This window comes from Diadema antillarum, unplaced genomic scaffold, assembly GCF_040938485.1.
Source record: "Diadema antillarum isolate AM-2024a unplaced genomic scaffold, OU_Dant_1.0 seq00001371_RagTag, whole genome shotgun sequence".
In the NCBI taxonomy this organism is placed as follows: Eukaryota; Metazoa; Echinodermata; class Echinoidea; order Diadematoida; family Diadematidae; genus Diadema; species Diadema antillarum.
In genome coordinates, this window is record NW_027272132.1 from 142,948 (window position 1) to 159,231 (window position 16,284).

A 16,284-nucleotide genomic window follows, 5' to 3' on the forward strand; every position below is an offset into this window, starting at 1 on the left:
TTCTTATATTTCTCATGGAAAGAGAGAATTCTTTAAAGATAGTGTATGAATAAGTGCAGCTCTGCCTTTTTTTTTTTTTCCAAATGCTGTCGCAGACATCTTTTGGATGGCATACATGTAGATCATGCATTAAATTCACCCCATAAAGCATAATTCAAAAAAGCCACACCTCCACGACTGTATGACACAGTGCCAGAAATAATCATGTTTATATTGGCTGCCAGTGAGATTATAAGTGAAATTAGCTACAATATGTGGCTGTTAATTTGATTTTGACTGCAGAGGTAAAAAGAATAATTGCAGTAGGATGATGCTCTTCACAGCATTCAGAAGTTCCTTCTGAGTTATACAAGCAAATCTTATCGTCAGCGCGTAATAAAAATGTTTAATTGGCATCTTAAGTGGAAGATAAATATTTAACTCCTGCTTTGCCACTTCATTACAGGAACAACGTGTTCGACAAGTGAGTGTTAATTTTGGGGTTGTGAAAGTCTTGTCATTTGACATTATATATTTCAATAATACATCAATCCATAAAGCAGTCACTGCGTAATCAAGTCATCACATGGTCATTTTCTTCTTCTTTTTTCTTTTTATTCTGCCTCCTTTTTTGTTTTCTTTAGTAAAACCAAACCATAAATAATCATATCCTTTTTATAATGCTACCATTTGAATTCAAGTGTATTGACAGAGGCTCAAATTATTTATCTCTCCCGATATCTGAACCTCCATGTACAAACACAAACAACAAACGTGGATGAGCACATAAAGTGTACACAAAGGTTTGCATAAAATGTAATAGGTATAAGATAGAGTTCCATAGTAAACACTGGAAAAATGTGCAACCATCGTTTGCTGCTTTTTGTACACATTTGATACTTCCAAAGGGGAAACTTTTACAATATAAGTTATTCATATTTTTTTTTTTTTTTTGGGGGGGGGCACTTGGCTTTTAACAGTGTATATGAGCCAGTTTTACTTATTCCTCAATCTGTGGAGGAGAACTATTCCACCTTATCAGTATGTCTTTAATAGCATGATTAATAGCAACCCTTGACATGTATGTATACATACTTGGTATAATACATAGACTCTACTTGAAGAAAATAAAAGGGCTGTGACCTGAATAGTGACATCTATGAAAGAAAGGTCATTGATCTTTCTCCCCTGTGTATAAAGGGTGATGAATGATTTGTATCTGGCAAAAACTATAAGGCGATGTCAAACACTCCAGGCTTGTCTATATGATGGGGCAAGCTCCGCTCCTTGGATAAAGCCCGCAGTCTTTGAGACAGTGTTAGCATATTTTAGTACACACATACTCGTCCACTGCTGCAGCGAATATGTGGATTCTTGTGAGAATAATTGTGGGGCATTGTGGTATGGCAGCCATGTTGCAGTCATTCTCATGTAAAATGATCAGCTCCAGACGAAGGAAATCTTTTTACAGAGAATATGTTGGCTGAGTCCACTTGACAGAAGAGTTTAAAGTCAGATCTTTACGCATCCTCACTTTGCTCTTTGACTAATCTGCGATACTTTTTTTTTTCCTCGCTCAAACCGAACATCCAAGTATTGATATTATTTGCTATACTCAGATATGGAACATCTAGGATCATGTATGGGACAATTTATCAAAACGCACAACCTTTCACATATTCATCCTCTGAAATAACCCATGACTGCTGATCTCCAGAAATATGTATGGATCTCTTCACGAGATATATATTCATCTCCACCATCAACTGTCGTAAGTTGCCTAGCAACGTCAACAAATTTACGCTCATGATTTGTGATGAAACGAACACTATTGGTATGCCTGCCATCCATATGTCATGAAATAATTCTTGCGGTCTCATCACTCCTTGCATGATGGACAGCAAAGTGTCAATTAGGATCAAGTCTTACAAACATGTCGTGATGCATCATTACTGTCGTAAAACAGTTGTCATGGAAACTGTTTGTCACAAACTCACACCCATACACGTACATCATTTGTATGATACTATCATACTTTCATTTTTTTTATGCTAGCATACCCTAAGTTTAAGATAATTGTAATACAGTTATTGTTGGAACATTACATATATGAAAAATAATGAGAGACATTTCTTGCCTCTTGTTTTTGCTGGAGATGGTTATTGCTTTTTTTTCTTTCTTTTTTTTAAATCTTCAGAGTGCATTGCTACTGCACATGAAAATTGCTTCTTTATTTTATAGCTTGTCGGCCGATTTCTCAGCCTCATTTGTTCTGCATAACCAATACTGTTGCCATGGTACTATTGAAGAAGGATGCCATTGAGGAAAAACCATTTTTGATTCTTTCATACCAAGAGCAAGTACAGAAAGAGAGTGAGAGAGAAAAAAAAACAATTCTTGGAGTTGATGGTAACAAGGTATTAAATGTCTTTCATCTAAAATTGATAAATTTGCCACCTTTGTGATAGTGCAATCATCATATGCTGATATGAAGACAAAAAACAAGAACTTGTGTTGGCAAATGTAGGAGCCAAAGTGCTGGATGTTATACTAGCATGTGGGTGATGACCACAAGTGGTCGCGTGCTAAATCCACCTCATGTTTCCAACACCATAATAACATTCACAGAGAACTGGCGTGTTCACATTCTATAACTTCTTGTTCACTCAGACAAGTTCCCCCCCCCCCATGTCCAAAGCTTGTCTAGACTTCTGTGATATATTCCTCAACCACAGACATATCATATTATCTCACTCGACCGAAAGTATGCACTTTGGTAAACATCAGATATTATTCCATGTTTGATAATCATATGTGGGGGTAATGAGATATGAAAAATACAGATTAAGCCTAATCAAGTGAAACCCCCGGTTGGGAATCTATGATGACCAAGAATTTCCAAATGGGCTGTCAAATATTTCTCCAGATTCCTAGGAAATGTTTGTTAATGTCTGTAAGAGACATACTAAATGAATTAATAGATATCCTTGTAAAGTCATTTTATACCAATGAATGTTGTTCATTATGAGCATTGAGAACTGATTAGTTGAGTAACAGGTAGTGGTGTTTGGTGGTCTTTCTTTAATAGCAAAACTTGTGGTTTGGTTTGTATGGAATTGGACTCCAGGGTATATGGCACCATTTAGCTCGCTGCAGGAAAGGGCAGTTGCTTTGAGGGGACAGGGAATTTGTGGTCTCGTTGCATTGGATTAAACACAAACAAACAAACAAGCATTCACACAAGCAAATGGAATGTTTTCTTCTATCGCAGCATTCATACCAATTGCAACATTTGTCTGCTTGTTCGTTTCCCTTTTTCTGTAGCTTTGCCAAGAAAGTACTGCTTTTTGACTGGTGGAAGGAAAGCTACAATTGTATGTGGCAGTGCAACTTGAATCTGGCGGGCAAATTTCATGCAGATTTTATTATGATATACCGGTATAATATTTTTTTGGCACAATTTGCAGTGGCTTTCTTGTGTCCACCCGAGCATGGGAGTTATCAATTTCTTTGTATGTAAAACTTCATTTGCATGTATGAATTTGCATCCACACGCACAGTGCAGCCACAGTATGGAAGTGGGTACATTGTTTTGTCTTTAATGCAAATACATCTATATGCAACTGAATTTTATAAGAAAGACATGCCCCACAACCTTCGATTATGTCTTATCACATCCTGTTAACATTTAATGGTTTGTACTATATCCAGCTTTTGAAAGTTTCCTTGAATGGGTAAGTGGACACTTAGAAGCTCTTTATTCATTAGTCTGTTGTTTTTCACTATCTGAAAACACCTGTGTTTCAAGGGCCCTTCATGTTGTGTTTTTTTCTTTTCTTTTTTTGTCTATGAGCTGTAAAACTACGTCAGGCCTATTCCTGTACTTAGAGGCACTTTACGAAGCACCATTAATCAATTGTCTTGTTTGTTTTGTTTTGTTTTTTTCCTGACACCTGTGTGTTTTCCCATCCCAGGCCAAGGAGCTGTACAACTCAAGATGCATCGAGTACGAGAAGCTGAAGAGAGAGGGGATTACGGGAAAGGAGTTGGAGAAGGCAGAAACAAAATACAAGAAGACATGTAAGTATTACTATCTCAGTGGACAGCCAATGAAAATGTAACCCTTGAACCGCTACTGTAAAAGTGGAAATTTTCGCAGTGTTGAAATTTTCGCGCATTTCGCACAACCCAAAACTAGCGCAAAAATAAAAGCACGCGAATGGTATTGTTTGCCATATATATGTTCCAGTAGTTGATGACTTGATTTCACGGAATTAAAAACACGCGAAACTCTTCTTTCCCCGCTGAGCGCGAAACATTAGTCGTGCGAAAATGTCCACTTTTACAGTATTTTTCACCAAAGAGAGAGAAATATATGTAAACTATAATCATTTAGACTTGTGGTAGAGTATGACACTTTTTGTATAGTTTGTACACTGGCAACCGTCAGTCAGTATACAGATGTAAGTGTGAATGTCAGTGCAGTTATTACTCTGTACACATTCAGTAACTGCCTATTATTCAAGCTTGTTTCCCTCCCCCCCCCCCACCCCTATTCCCGCACCCTAAGCCTCCACTGTGGCAAATTGATGATGAGATTAATTTATAGTTTCGTGAAATATATCAATCTAGTGCTTCAAAATAAACCTGTCTTTCAGGAGAAATATGTCTTGGCTCTATCTCCGTGACTATGTTAAGGTTTTATGCCAGGAGTTTACTCTCACACTTGATATTATGTGGTATATCTGAGTATTAGAATAGATTGACAGATACACATGTACAAAAGATGGATAGATGGATGGATAGATTGATACATACACACCCAAAAAAACCAAAGAGGTCTGTCTGTGAGTTATGTTAGTTTCACCCCGTGACTCTTCCACATTAAGTTATTTTTGGTCATGTGTCATCAACCAGAATCTTCCCAAGTATGCCAATCTAGTTTTAATTGGTCTGGGTGCATGCGAGAAGCTTGTCATGCTGTCCCCGTAGAGGGCGGCAGACAGATTTGTCAGGAATCTTGATGTCAGACTTGTATAGAACTTCATATACAAAGCTGTAGAGGAGATCATGAAGGAAAGTGGAGTAGTAGGTTCTGATACTTCATATTCTGTTCATTAATCACTTTTAATTATAAACTGAGTTGCTCTCCAAATTATGCCTATTATCATTTTTGCGTTATAATGTGGTCAGATTAAAGGCCAAGTGTCTCATTTTGAACAGGCAACTTTTTACCATTGGCAGATAACAAAAACCCAGCTTGAGTGCTTCAAAATAATTCTAAAATGTGAGTTAGGGATAGAAACAGCCAATGTAAAAAAATGTAATCATTATAATCAATGTTAGGTATTGTTAAATATACAAAATGTGATTGATAGTTAAAATGAAATTGTTTTTGGACTGAACTGTGTACAGTTAGATTTAGTGACAAAAATAGTGATATCTTCTTATATTTCAGGCTTTATTACAAAATTTTATATGGTACAGTAAGATGTTTTGTGATACAACTGACCTACACCTATGCATCAGATGTGATAACAAAAAAAATAAAAAATTTAAATCACTTCTCCGAAAGGCAAAGAATACCTTTAAAGTAATAGCAGTCTATCTATCCATCTAGCTATTTATCTTTCTATCTACATTGTATCTATCTGTATCATGTATCTGTCTTGATCTATCTATCTATATATCTATCTGTGATATTACTTATCGTCGCTTGGGCAACAAGACCTCGTATCTACAAAATGTCAAATGTTCAGGAGATCAAAAAAACATGGCAGCCAAAGCATTGTGTCAAATGAGAGAGCCTTTCCTTTGACATGCCGTGGTGGCTTTATTTTGGGGGTAAGACAGCTAAGATTTGGATGGGATATCACTTAACTGATCATCTGACCATTAATCCAAAAAAGTCATTTTCACCAAAATTTCAGGTACGAGGTCTTGTCGCCCCAGCGACGTTATGTAACATAGTTCAATATTACCCTCTTCACAAGGGAACAAATGCCCTCTGTTTGCTGGAAATATTCTTGCTATGAGCAAGAGTAAACAACAGAGTGCCTCTTAATTACTAAATTTAAAAACTGGTTCTTAAATTGGCAACATGGATTGAAGTTCCTGATTGTCTCTCATGTTGGCAAATTTCTGTAAATCCCTTTCTGATTTGTGTGCCACTGAAGTGTGTTCAACCACTTCCATCCAACACTCTCCATTACAAGATATCCAGTGAAATTATACAGAGTTGCCAATTTGATGATTAGGAAATGATAATTTCTGCAGTCATATTCCCTAATAACTCTATTGGTTGATCTTATTTTGAATTCAATCTCTTTTTTTGTTGACACCCTTTGCGCTGCCAGTGGAGGAGTACAAGAATTTGATTGACAAGTACAGCACACTGAGGGAAGATTTCCAGAAGAAGATGACAGACACATGTCAGGTGAGTGGAGCCGTTTCTTCTTCTTCCTTTTTTTTTAATCCTCCATTTTTAAGGAGCTAATCCCAGCTGCCTAATCCCAACAGGGGCTAAATATGGCAGGAATGTCCGGCTGCGATATGATCACCCACCGCATAATTTCCATATCCGACCAAACAAGAGAAGACCCCTCCAAAACACATGACATGTAAAATATTTTGTTTCGGTGGAACACCCTTCCTTTCGTTTGGTGTTTGCCCTCTTTCGGTAGAGCTCGGCTAATTGCCTCAATTTACAGGCACTTTCTCTAATCCCACCCACATCCTCTTTAATTGCCTGACACTGCGATACCTTAATTTCTGCTGTCGACCCTAACCACACCCCATCATTTATCCAGATAAGATCTATGTGGCAAAAGTGTGCCCTCCCCCCCCCCCTTTTTTTTTGGGGGGGGGGGGGGGGAGGATGGGGTTGGGTTTTCAGCATGTGGTAACTTCCATCAAGAGTCTTGTTCACTTTGTTTCTCCTTTCTTGTTATTAGGGAGCTTTAGATTTCATGACAGGGACATTAAGAAGAAAAAAACCTGTTCTGCGCATGCGCAGATTCGCTTATAAAAATTGACTTTGTGTGGTCTGAGTTTGCTCAGTTGGTTGTGGGACATTTTTGCGTCTGCTCAAATTCATGATGCTGAGAGCTACTCGATGCTACGATCCTATGGGGGCGCCATGTTACTTTGTATATGCTGCGTCCTGGCGGAATCGAAAGCTACTTTGCAACACAACGCAGGGAGAGAGGAGAACAATTGTCATCTAAACGTCTGGGTTGCAAATCGAAAGCTCCCTACTAACTCATGACTTCTGAAACTTTGATTATCCCAGGCCCTTTGAATTTTGCCTCGTATGTTTTCTGCTACAATACATGTAGGTATTCCTTTTCTTTCCTACTTAACTCCCTGGGCCTTCTCTATTGTGCTATGACTACTAAAGTTTGCATAGGATTTTCATTCATAATTGTGATCAACTTCTCTGTCATGGATAATGACTATAAAAGTAAAGTCAGAAATTTATGTGAATTTCTGGAGGAGCCAAGATTGACAAAATTTGTAAAGTGCACACAAAAGTTGTTGTCTACACAATTGCAATAAATGCCAGTAAAATGCTAGACTGTACAAGTAAGTTGACTTGTACTGCAGCTGAAACAGTTATACCAAAGATGGGATTAAATTTGATTACGACTATAATTCCAAATCTATCACAATTGTGTTTAACAGCCTTCAAGTCAAATATTTCCTTACGCTGTCATATTTCATGTAATGAAAGCCCCAAATACAGAGTACTAGATGTATATTGTATTTAGATCTATAGGTGCTGATAATTCTTTCATGGTCAGCAATTTGTGAAAATTCCAAGATTTTGTCTTGGAATGATGAAGTGGCAATAATGGTGTTGGTATTCAGGCTCATTGCAGTCAGTCACAGATGAAGAAAGTGTTGCTTTATCAGCAAGTACAGAGTGTGTAGCACCTGTTGAAAGTGGCTGATGCTATCACTATCCAATTTTAAGACCTTAGTACAGATACAGGTCTCTGGAGAGGATTTGGGGATGGGTGGAGCTAGGAAAGAGGCTTGCCTGTGCTACCTTGGTGTTACCTCTGGTATTGAACTCACCAGGCTAACTTTGTTCCCTTACCCTTCCATGTCCGTCCTTCCCCTCAACTCAAGACACTCTCCCGTTGAAATGAAGCTGAACATGACCACTTGTGTCGTACATGTAGACACCCCTCTTATGCCCATGACGTAACCCAAATGTCACCCGTCTCGTTATCCATCATTCATGCCCGAAATACCCACCCAAGCCCCTCTTAGCCATTTTGTGAACCATTACATAGACCTTTCACTCCCCCTTTTTTTTTTTCCACGTAGCAAGGCTAGAGTTACATGCGTAAATCTTTGCTATTAATTCCTCTCGAAGCATGACACTCTGCAAATATTGCATTCCTGCTTGGCTATCGTCTTATATCCCAAAGATTGCAAGAGGAGACGTAAGAAGCTTTTGTGTAATGACAATGACAGCAAATAAACAGGAGAGGTATTATAGGCAAAACTTAATCTTGATAATTGAGAGAATACAACATGCATGACTCAGTAGAAATTCAATTATGATTACTGGGCAGAATTTCACCAGAGGGAATGGCACATAATTTAATCTAGGATTTTCTCCTAAAATAAGTAGTCAACTAATGGTTTTGTATGATAATCATGTATACTCTGCTAGAATACTGAACATGGCAAACTATTACCTCTCAGTATGTTATTTAACAGGATATGGCATCATCCTTTGTAATATGAACTTGAGTTAATAAACTAACCACTTGTAGAGTGAGCTACACAGCGCTAGATCTGAAATATAGAATTACTCTGGGTTCCAATCAAATGGATGCTGTTATTGAAGTCACTGGTTTTTGTAATAGTGTTATTTGCATTATAATTTGGGATGTGCCAACTGTGTCCTAATGTTATGAGTGTTCATCAAGTTGCCACACACACATGTAAGGCTGAAGTTAGGGAAATCATTATGATCATCATTTCATATATATGGGGGTAATCATTAGAAACAATTTTGCAAGATGAGGAATTTTTGTTCAAAAGTTTCAAGGCATCACCATGAGTGTGGATTCCTTCACAAAAGCATGACTGTGTTCATTTTGTATTTATGATTATCTTATAGAATTGTCTGATCCTATTTCGCAAGTGATCTCTGAAATGAAGAAATGATGTAATATTCATTTAATGAATGTGAGATGGCATATGACATTAGTTAGTCTGCAATTTTTTCAAGATAATTTACAGTATTTTTTTTTTTATAAATACTGTAGGTCACATTGCCACGTAAGGAACGTGAAATAGACATGAAATCATGTTCTGCTTATGAATGGTTGTTAGCTTGTCTTAACTTTCGAATGAGAATGAGTAGCCAAAAAGAGTTCAGCTTGCTGTTGAAGTGTTTGAACTTGAGTTAATCTGCGTCTTTTTTTTTCATCTATGCCAAAAAAAGAGAGCACTCTCCTCCCTGCAAATTTACGGCGATTCATATCATCATAATCAGCTATCGTAGCCGTCTGTGTAAAGAGGCTGTCATCTCCTGAAGGAAATAGCAGAGCAATTGAATTAATAAATGTCATAATTGTGAGATGGGATCGAGCTTCACGCTCATTATCGGCCGGACGCCGTGGCAGCCAACGTTCGGGCTTGTTTTTCATTGAGAAATAAACGTTCAAGTCATTATTGAATTTGCACAGTCTAGACGGTACGGGACTCCCTCCTCATTCTGTTGCCAGACACTTTATTGATAATGTCTGTCTTCCCAACGTAAATCCCCAAATTTTAAGATGACTTAGCGTTTGATATTTGTTGGGGGCAATTTTCAGTGAATGTTCGCATCTCATTCACATTTTGGGGTTAGAATGATTGTATGGTTTGTTTAATAATAGAGGGATATAAATAAGGTATGATCTCATATGTGTTGAAGGGTGTGAGGTACTGGACAGTATAATGAGTGTGTGTGTGCCAAATTTGTGTCAATTATACATATTGTAGCTTATATTTAAAAAAAAGACAAAACAGCGTATTTACTCTCCTGGGCCCTGTTGCATAAAACCCTTACCGCTGGACTTACCGCTCCTTTCTAGCGGTAAGTCTTCAAATTAGCGGTAAATTTTATAATCCTTGATGCTGATTGGCTGTGATGCCTAATTTTGACGGTAGTTACCATTGAAATTCAATGGTAAGTTTTATGCAACGGGCCCCTGGGGTTAGTTTTGATAAGTCCCATTGCCTTCTCATTAACCCCTTCACTTGATAACATTGTTTTATCTGTCACAGTGTCATGTCTTATTTCTTCATATAATTGTTGTCACATTTTTATGCATGCATGTTTTATAAAGTGAAAATAAATTAATGAATTGATCAATCTTTTTTTCTAAATGGTAATGTTGAAAATATATTATGATAAATTCAGTCCGAGCCCAAATTATAAAACATCCTTGTCTGACTGATATTTTGTATCAAAAATAAATAGATTGATAGTGTTGTCAATAGCTTGTAAGTGAATTGTGATAGTATGATAAACACACATACTATTGCACAACACTTCATTGCCACAATTTGCATATTGATAAGTAGACTGGCCATATATATATATGAAGGGTAAAAAAGCAATTAAGACATTAGTTATGAAAGCAAAGAAACACATAGCACACTATAATTGAGTGAGGGTGGTATTAATAGCTACAATGTATAATAGCAAGCATGATTATGAGAGTAATGGTATTAGGAACCATTAAAATGAAAGCATCAATAATTCCATTAGTTTTTATAGGCAATTATGCCTGTATGACCACTGTAATTGCTGCTGACACTACCATTTATCATTTCTATCACTACTACGTGTACAAGATAATTTGTACTACTACTTTTGCTACTACTGCTACTACTACTACTTAACTACTACTACTTTTTACTACTACTACTACTACTACTACTACTACTACTACTACTACTACTGCTATGTTGTACTTACTACTACTCCTGTTGTGTTTGCTGCTACTGCTGCTACTACTACTTGTACTATTACTGCTACTGCTACTACTACTACTACTACTAATAATAATACTACAACTTTTACTACTACTACTACTACTACTATTACCACAACTTCTACTATACTACTTCTGCTATTCCTGTTTTACTTCTATGACTGCTAAGTGCTAATGCTTCTATGTAACTACTTCTACTACTTATTACAATAACAACAATACTGATTACTAGAAGATGTAGTTTTTGGAGGTATCATATATCAGTGGTAGTTCTGTTACTACTGACATTATTATCTTTATTATTATCTTCTTTGTCATGATCATGCACATTATTGTCATCATCCTAACAATATGTGACAATGGTAATCTGCATTATCCCCATTGACATCAAAACAATTATCACAACCTGTATGTACTGGTAATCATATTTGTCCTGCTTATATTTTTTATTACTCTCTCCCTCACCCTGCAGAAGTTTGAGGCACTGGAAGAGGCCCACTTGCAGCAGTTAAAAGACTTCATCAAACAGTACAACGTCGCCATCAAAGAGTGCCATTTCAACGTGCAGGAGGTGAGAGTTCAGAGGTCAGAGGTCACTGTATGCTGCTCTGACCTCTTGCATGGCAAAAGGAAGCAAGTCACAAAGAGTGATTTTATTTATTTTTGTTTACTCTTAAATGATTGATAATTTCTATGTCACTGAAACTGACATCATTGCATTATTATGTCTCCTTAACTTTAATTGGTACCTCTCAGTGGGCTAAAAGTTTCTTCTATGCATCGAAGAAAACAATTACGTATGCATAAAAAGAGCGTCCAGTGGTTTGCACAGGTCAGTATGGACCACCATTTAATGGAGAAGCAGAGAGAAATAGAGCATCTATGGAGCAAGAGAAAAGTTTCTTCCTCCTTGCTTCTGATGATGTTTTTAGTGAGAGCCAGTGAGTTGTTATTGTCTTTGCCTTCTTTCACTATCATGATCATATTATTATTGTTGTTGTTTTTGCCTCGGTCACTATCATTGGTCACTATCATGATCACTTGGAGTTTCTCATTAATTTCAACCTGCCCACTGGCTTTTTTTTTTTTTCAGTAGCCCTGAACAAGTGAGAGAGACATGGCTATGAGGCATCCTCCTTGTAAAAATCTTTCTTTGAGAACTGAAAAATTACCTGAGCCCAGGAGCTTTATATTTATTTCATTTATTCACCTGTTAGTGCTTGTGTAGCAGCACCTGCAATATTTCAGCTTCACACGCTAACTAATATCAGGTTATGATGATGTGTTATGCACGCAGACGGTAAAAAAAAAAGAAAAAAAGAAGAGTTTCATGAGGTAATGTGATCGTGAAAATGTCAAGGATGATACAACAAGCAAATTAAAGTAGCTTTGCCAGAGCTGAGTGTTGGAGTGGGTGAATCAGGAAACAGCTGTGTCTCCTAACGAGTGTGTGCTGAGATAACCATAGTTCTTCAAGGTGTGTGCCTTTTTCTGTATCAGTAATGGGATTCACACTGACGCAAATTAGCGGGATTTAAATCTTGAGATTTGCATGCAATCCCAATTAGTAAGATTTTTGCCGGTGTGGACATAAAAATCTCACTTAATAGTGCGATCAGCATCACGATCCAAATCCCAAGAAATCTTGCAGTTATTTGGGAATTATTGTAGTAAATTGAGGAATAGCGTGAGAACTCACACTGCAGGGAGTTTGTTAATGCTGGGGCAAATAATCTTGAGATATTACATCTTGTCATTCAAAACGCAACATCACAACAGTGTGCAAGAACAAGGGCAAGGGTCATGGTGTCCAGTCGACTTTTGCTTAATCCTGGTTGTTCCTTTGACCTCTAATACACTTGTGACAAGGTGGAGGTCAGCCTGATCTTCATAATGGCTTCTGCCACAAATGGTGCATGAACATTACATACTGTACCACTTGAGCGTTTTGGAAGTTGCATACTAGCGCCCTCAACGGCCATGGCAGCCATTTTTTCAAAATGGCCGCCATAAATGCCATTTATGTCTGATTGGCAGGCCACAAGATTCATGAGACAACTCTAGTATTGTGTGTCTTTGGCAGGCCACAAGGTTCGTGAGACAACTCTAGTATTGTGTGTCTTTTGCAGTTGGCAGTTGGCAAAGAGACTTGTTGCAGTGTCTCAGCACACTACTAATACTCTAAACACGTTCAGAAACATGATTACAAAGAGCTATTTTTTAAGTGTGAAATCCCTTATTGTCCTATGCTGTATTCTCTTCCAGGCATTTTATACAGGCATTATATAGGATGATGTGTAACACAGTCATGGCTGTATGTTCTTTATTGTCTGGAGTGGGAAACCTGACACGAATGTAGGCTGTTTAATTCATGAGGCAGTAAGGGAAGAAAGAGGAGGGAAATGGGGGGGGGGGGGGGAGTTGAAAGAAATGAAGACAAGAAAGAAAAGACGCAAAAAGTTGGTATGATACACTCCTGGGGACGTCACGTTGACGCGAGTCTAATGCTGCACGCCTGATGTGCATCCCTAAATAGTCTCTCAGAGTGCAGTGACTCATAGGAAAACTTGTTGCTGCTAATTTGGGGCATCTTTTCTTGCCAATTTTTTTTTTTCTTTTCTGAAAGCCAGTGAATGTTTTCATAAAACTTACAGTACTGGAGAGAGAAAGAGAGTGCATAAACTGCTCCAAAGTTGCTGCGAATGGCAGAGAAATGGGAGCAAATTTCCATTTGTTTAGGATTATGTAGATGCGCAATGAATTCATTAGAATCTGCCATTGTATCAGGTATAAGTCATGTTGAGTGCGTGTTTGTTTGTGTCGTTTCCTTTCTGTCTTTCTCGAAATTATGAAAAACAAATTATATCGAGATGATTGCGCTACAGAACTTTGGGCTGAAACTGATCACCTTGTTTTAAAGGGTGTGTACAGTTCTGGTCGAGGTGAGGATTTAGCTTTTATCGTTTTGCAAGATATTCAGAAACCACTCTATGAGATGTCAAAGAGCATGCAATTCTAAGGGGTATCAAAAGTTTATTTGATGAAAATCGGTTTTGAAATGGCTGAGATATCCAAAAACAAGGTGAAACAAAGAGATCCTAATAAAAGGCGTGGCCTGTCGCCTTTTATTGTTATCACTTTTTTGGATATCTCAGCCATTTGAAAACCAATTTTCATCAAATAAACATTGAATCCTTCTTAAAATTACATGCTCTTTCATATTTCATAAGAGGTTTCTCATTATCTCACTTTGGAATGTTCAAAACATGAATCCCCACCTCAACCAGTACTGTACAGTCCCTTTAAGCCAAAAACTCATTTGTTTGTCTAATGATAGTCGTTGTGGTTTTCTCTCTAATGTAATTATGTGTAAAGTGTTAGGAAAAGATTTCAATCACATAAAATACCCCACCCATACTACACCTCCTACCCCTCTTCCCCCACCCAGAAAGGTACCAGGGGCCATTTATTTGTATGGAGTGGTAACAGGCAGCCACACACCATACAAGACCATGCAGAGTGTTCTGCTGCTGATTTCAGCAGAAAAACCTGGCTAGAATCTTAATAGGTTTCTTAAGTTGTTGTATAGATGAGACAATCATGGCAACAATTTTTGTATGTATCACTCTTTCTTTATCTCTTCTGGTAAATGAGATGAAAGCGTTGTGCTGGTATAGATAATAACATTCACTGCATATTGTGCTGCTACCTTCACGAACGGTGTGCCATTCATTTTAGCCCATCTAATCCCGGGGTAATTTTTCTGCAGAAATTATCATCTTGTTCATAACTTGGCAACAGCGAATTTTTTCTGCGTATCTTGAATTAGGGAAGGATTAGATGGGAACTGGTAAGATTCATTAAATCTGTACAAAATCAGAAAATTATTACCAAAAAAGATTGCCATTTGAGACACACACATAAACTTTAATCTTCTTCAATTTGTTAATCTATAAAGGATCTGTTATAAATGTAGTGATTGAAAAACTGTGATAATTCTGCTGACCCATATAGACAACGGCATTTAACGAAAAAAAGGGCTCAAATGAATTAGAAGTTTTACCCTGTGATATACATGTACTCACAGTGAATAATAGAATTCATAATTAAAAGACATATAACAACACCAAATCCCTAGAAATGTGGTTTGGTTATGGGATAGGGTGAATATTGCCTCAGGCAATTTTAACAAGGCCACCTCATGAAGTGCTTTTACAAATTGACTATGTTAAGTGAAGGAAGTCTTTTAAGATGGAATATCTTACAGTGTAGAAGTTTTTTTTGCAAATTTCTTGCTCTGGAAGGCAGAATGGTAAAAAGCAGACATTGGGGGAGGGGGAAGGGGATTAAAATGATTACAAAATATACTCTAATCTGTGACATTATAGACCAGCAAAGTTCACTAGCATTTGCTCTGTGAGAAATTTTATTAGCACACAAGTTTCCAGTTTTACTGTACTGCACGTAAATGGAGTGGTACATTGTATATATGGTGAAGCATTTTTGATAGATTCTGTTTTTAATTCTACTGTTACCATAAGATCAAGAATGATAAATAAAACCCAAGTGAGTAAATCCCAGGTTGCAAATAAAAGAAAATAGTTAAAGGAAGGGTGTGATTGTTATTAGATAATAGTCACAAGAAGAATCTAGGAAATTGCCATGTACACTTACGCAGATTTTGTATTTGTGTATTTACATGTACACTGTATGTACATATGTATCTATTAATTTATTTGTCTTTTATTCATTCATTAATTCTTTCATTCATCCTGTTTATACTTTGTGATACCTTCAGTTAGATTTTGTAATATTGTTCAGATTCATTCAGGAGATTTCTGTGACAAGGACCCATAGAAATTCCATCATAATTAACCAAAAAGGGGTCATCAATTTATGTCCGATCACTGCGCTTAATGAAGATTTCCATGACCCGTTTCCTGGCGTGTGACTTCCACCCCATTATGACTGCCGGGGTCACATGTCACAGCAGCTGCTTCAAAGGCACAGAGGAAAAGGGGCCAACCCAACACCGTCGCAGTGAATCAGTTGACGTCAAAGAAGTGGCCGATTCCTTCCTCATCATTTCAGCCAAATTGCAGGGATTACCCCCCCCCCTTTTTGTTTTTCACCGTGTGTAGTCCACTTATTTTCTCCTGGGCTTTTGTTTAATCATTTTTGTCCTGTTTATTATCATTTCTTTCTTACATGTCTGAGTAAATGCACCCGTCTTCATAGCTACCTCATTTTCAACAATTTTGTTTTGTGGTGTATTAAAAAGTTTTGATTGTTTCTGTTC

The 16,284-nt window shown here is 37.4% G+C and overlaps 1 protein-coding gene across 12 annotated transcripts in view; it reads left to right on the forward strand.

Annotated features, from left to right (window-relative positions):
- Positions 1-16,284, forward strand: part of LOC139708761 (F-BAR domain only protein 2-like) — a 155,712-nt gene that overhangs the window by 69,534 nt on the left and 69,894 nt on the right. For all 12 annotated transcript variants that reach the window (XM_071620696.1, XM_071620701.1, XM_071620702.1 and 9 more), the window contains exons 6-8: positions 3,954-4,059; positions 6,336-6,415; positions 11,458-11,556. In XM_071620696.1, coding sequence (XP_071476797.1) covers positions 3,954-4,059; positions 6,336-6,415; positions 11,458-11,556 — 285 coding nt within the window. The remainder of the gene's footprint in view (positions 1-3,953; positions 4,060-6,335; positions 6,416-11,457; positions 11,557-16,284) is intronic.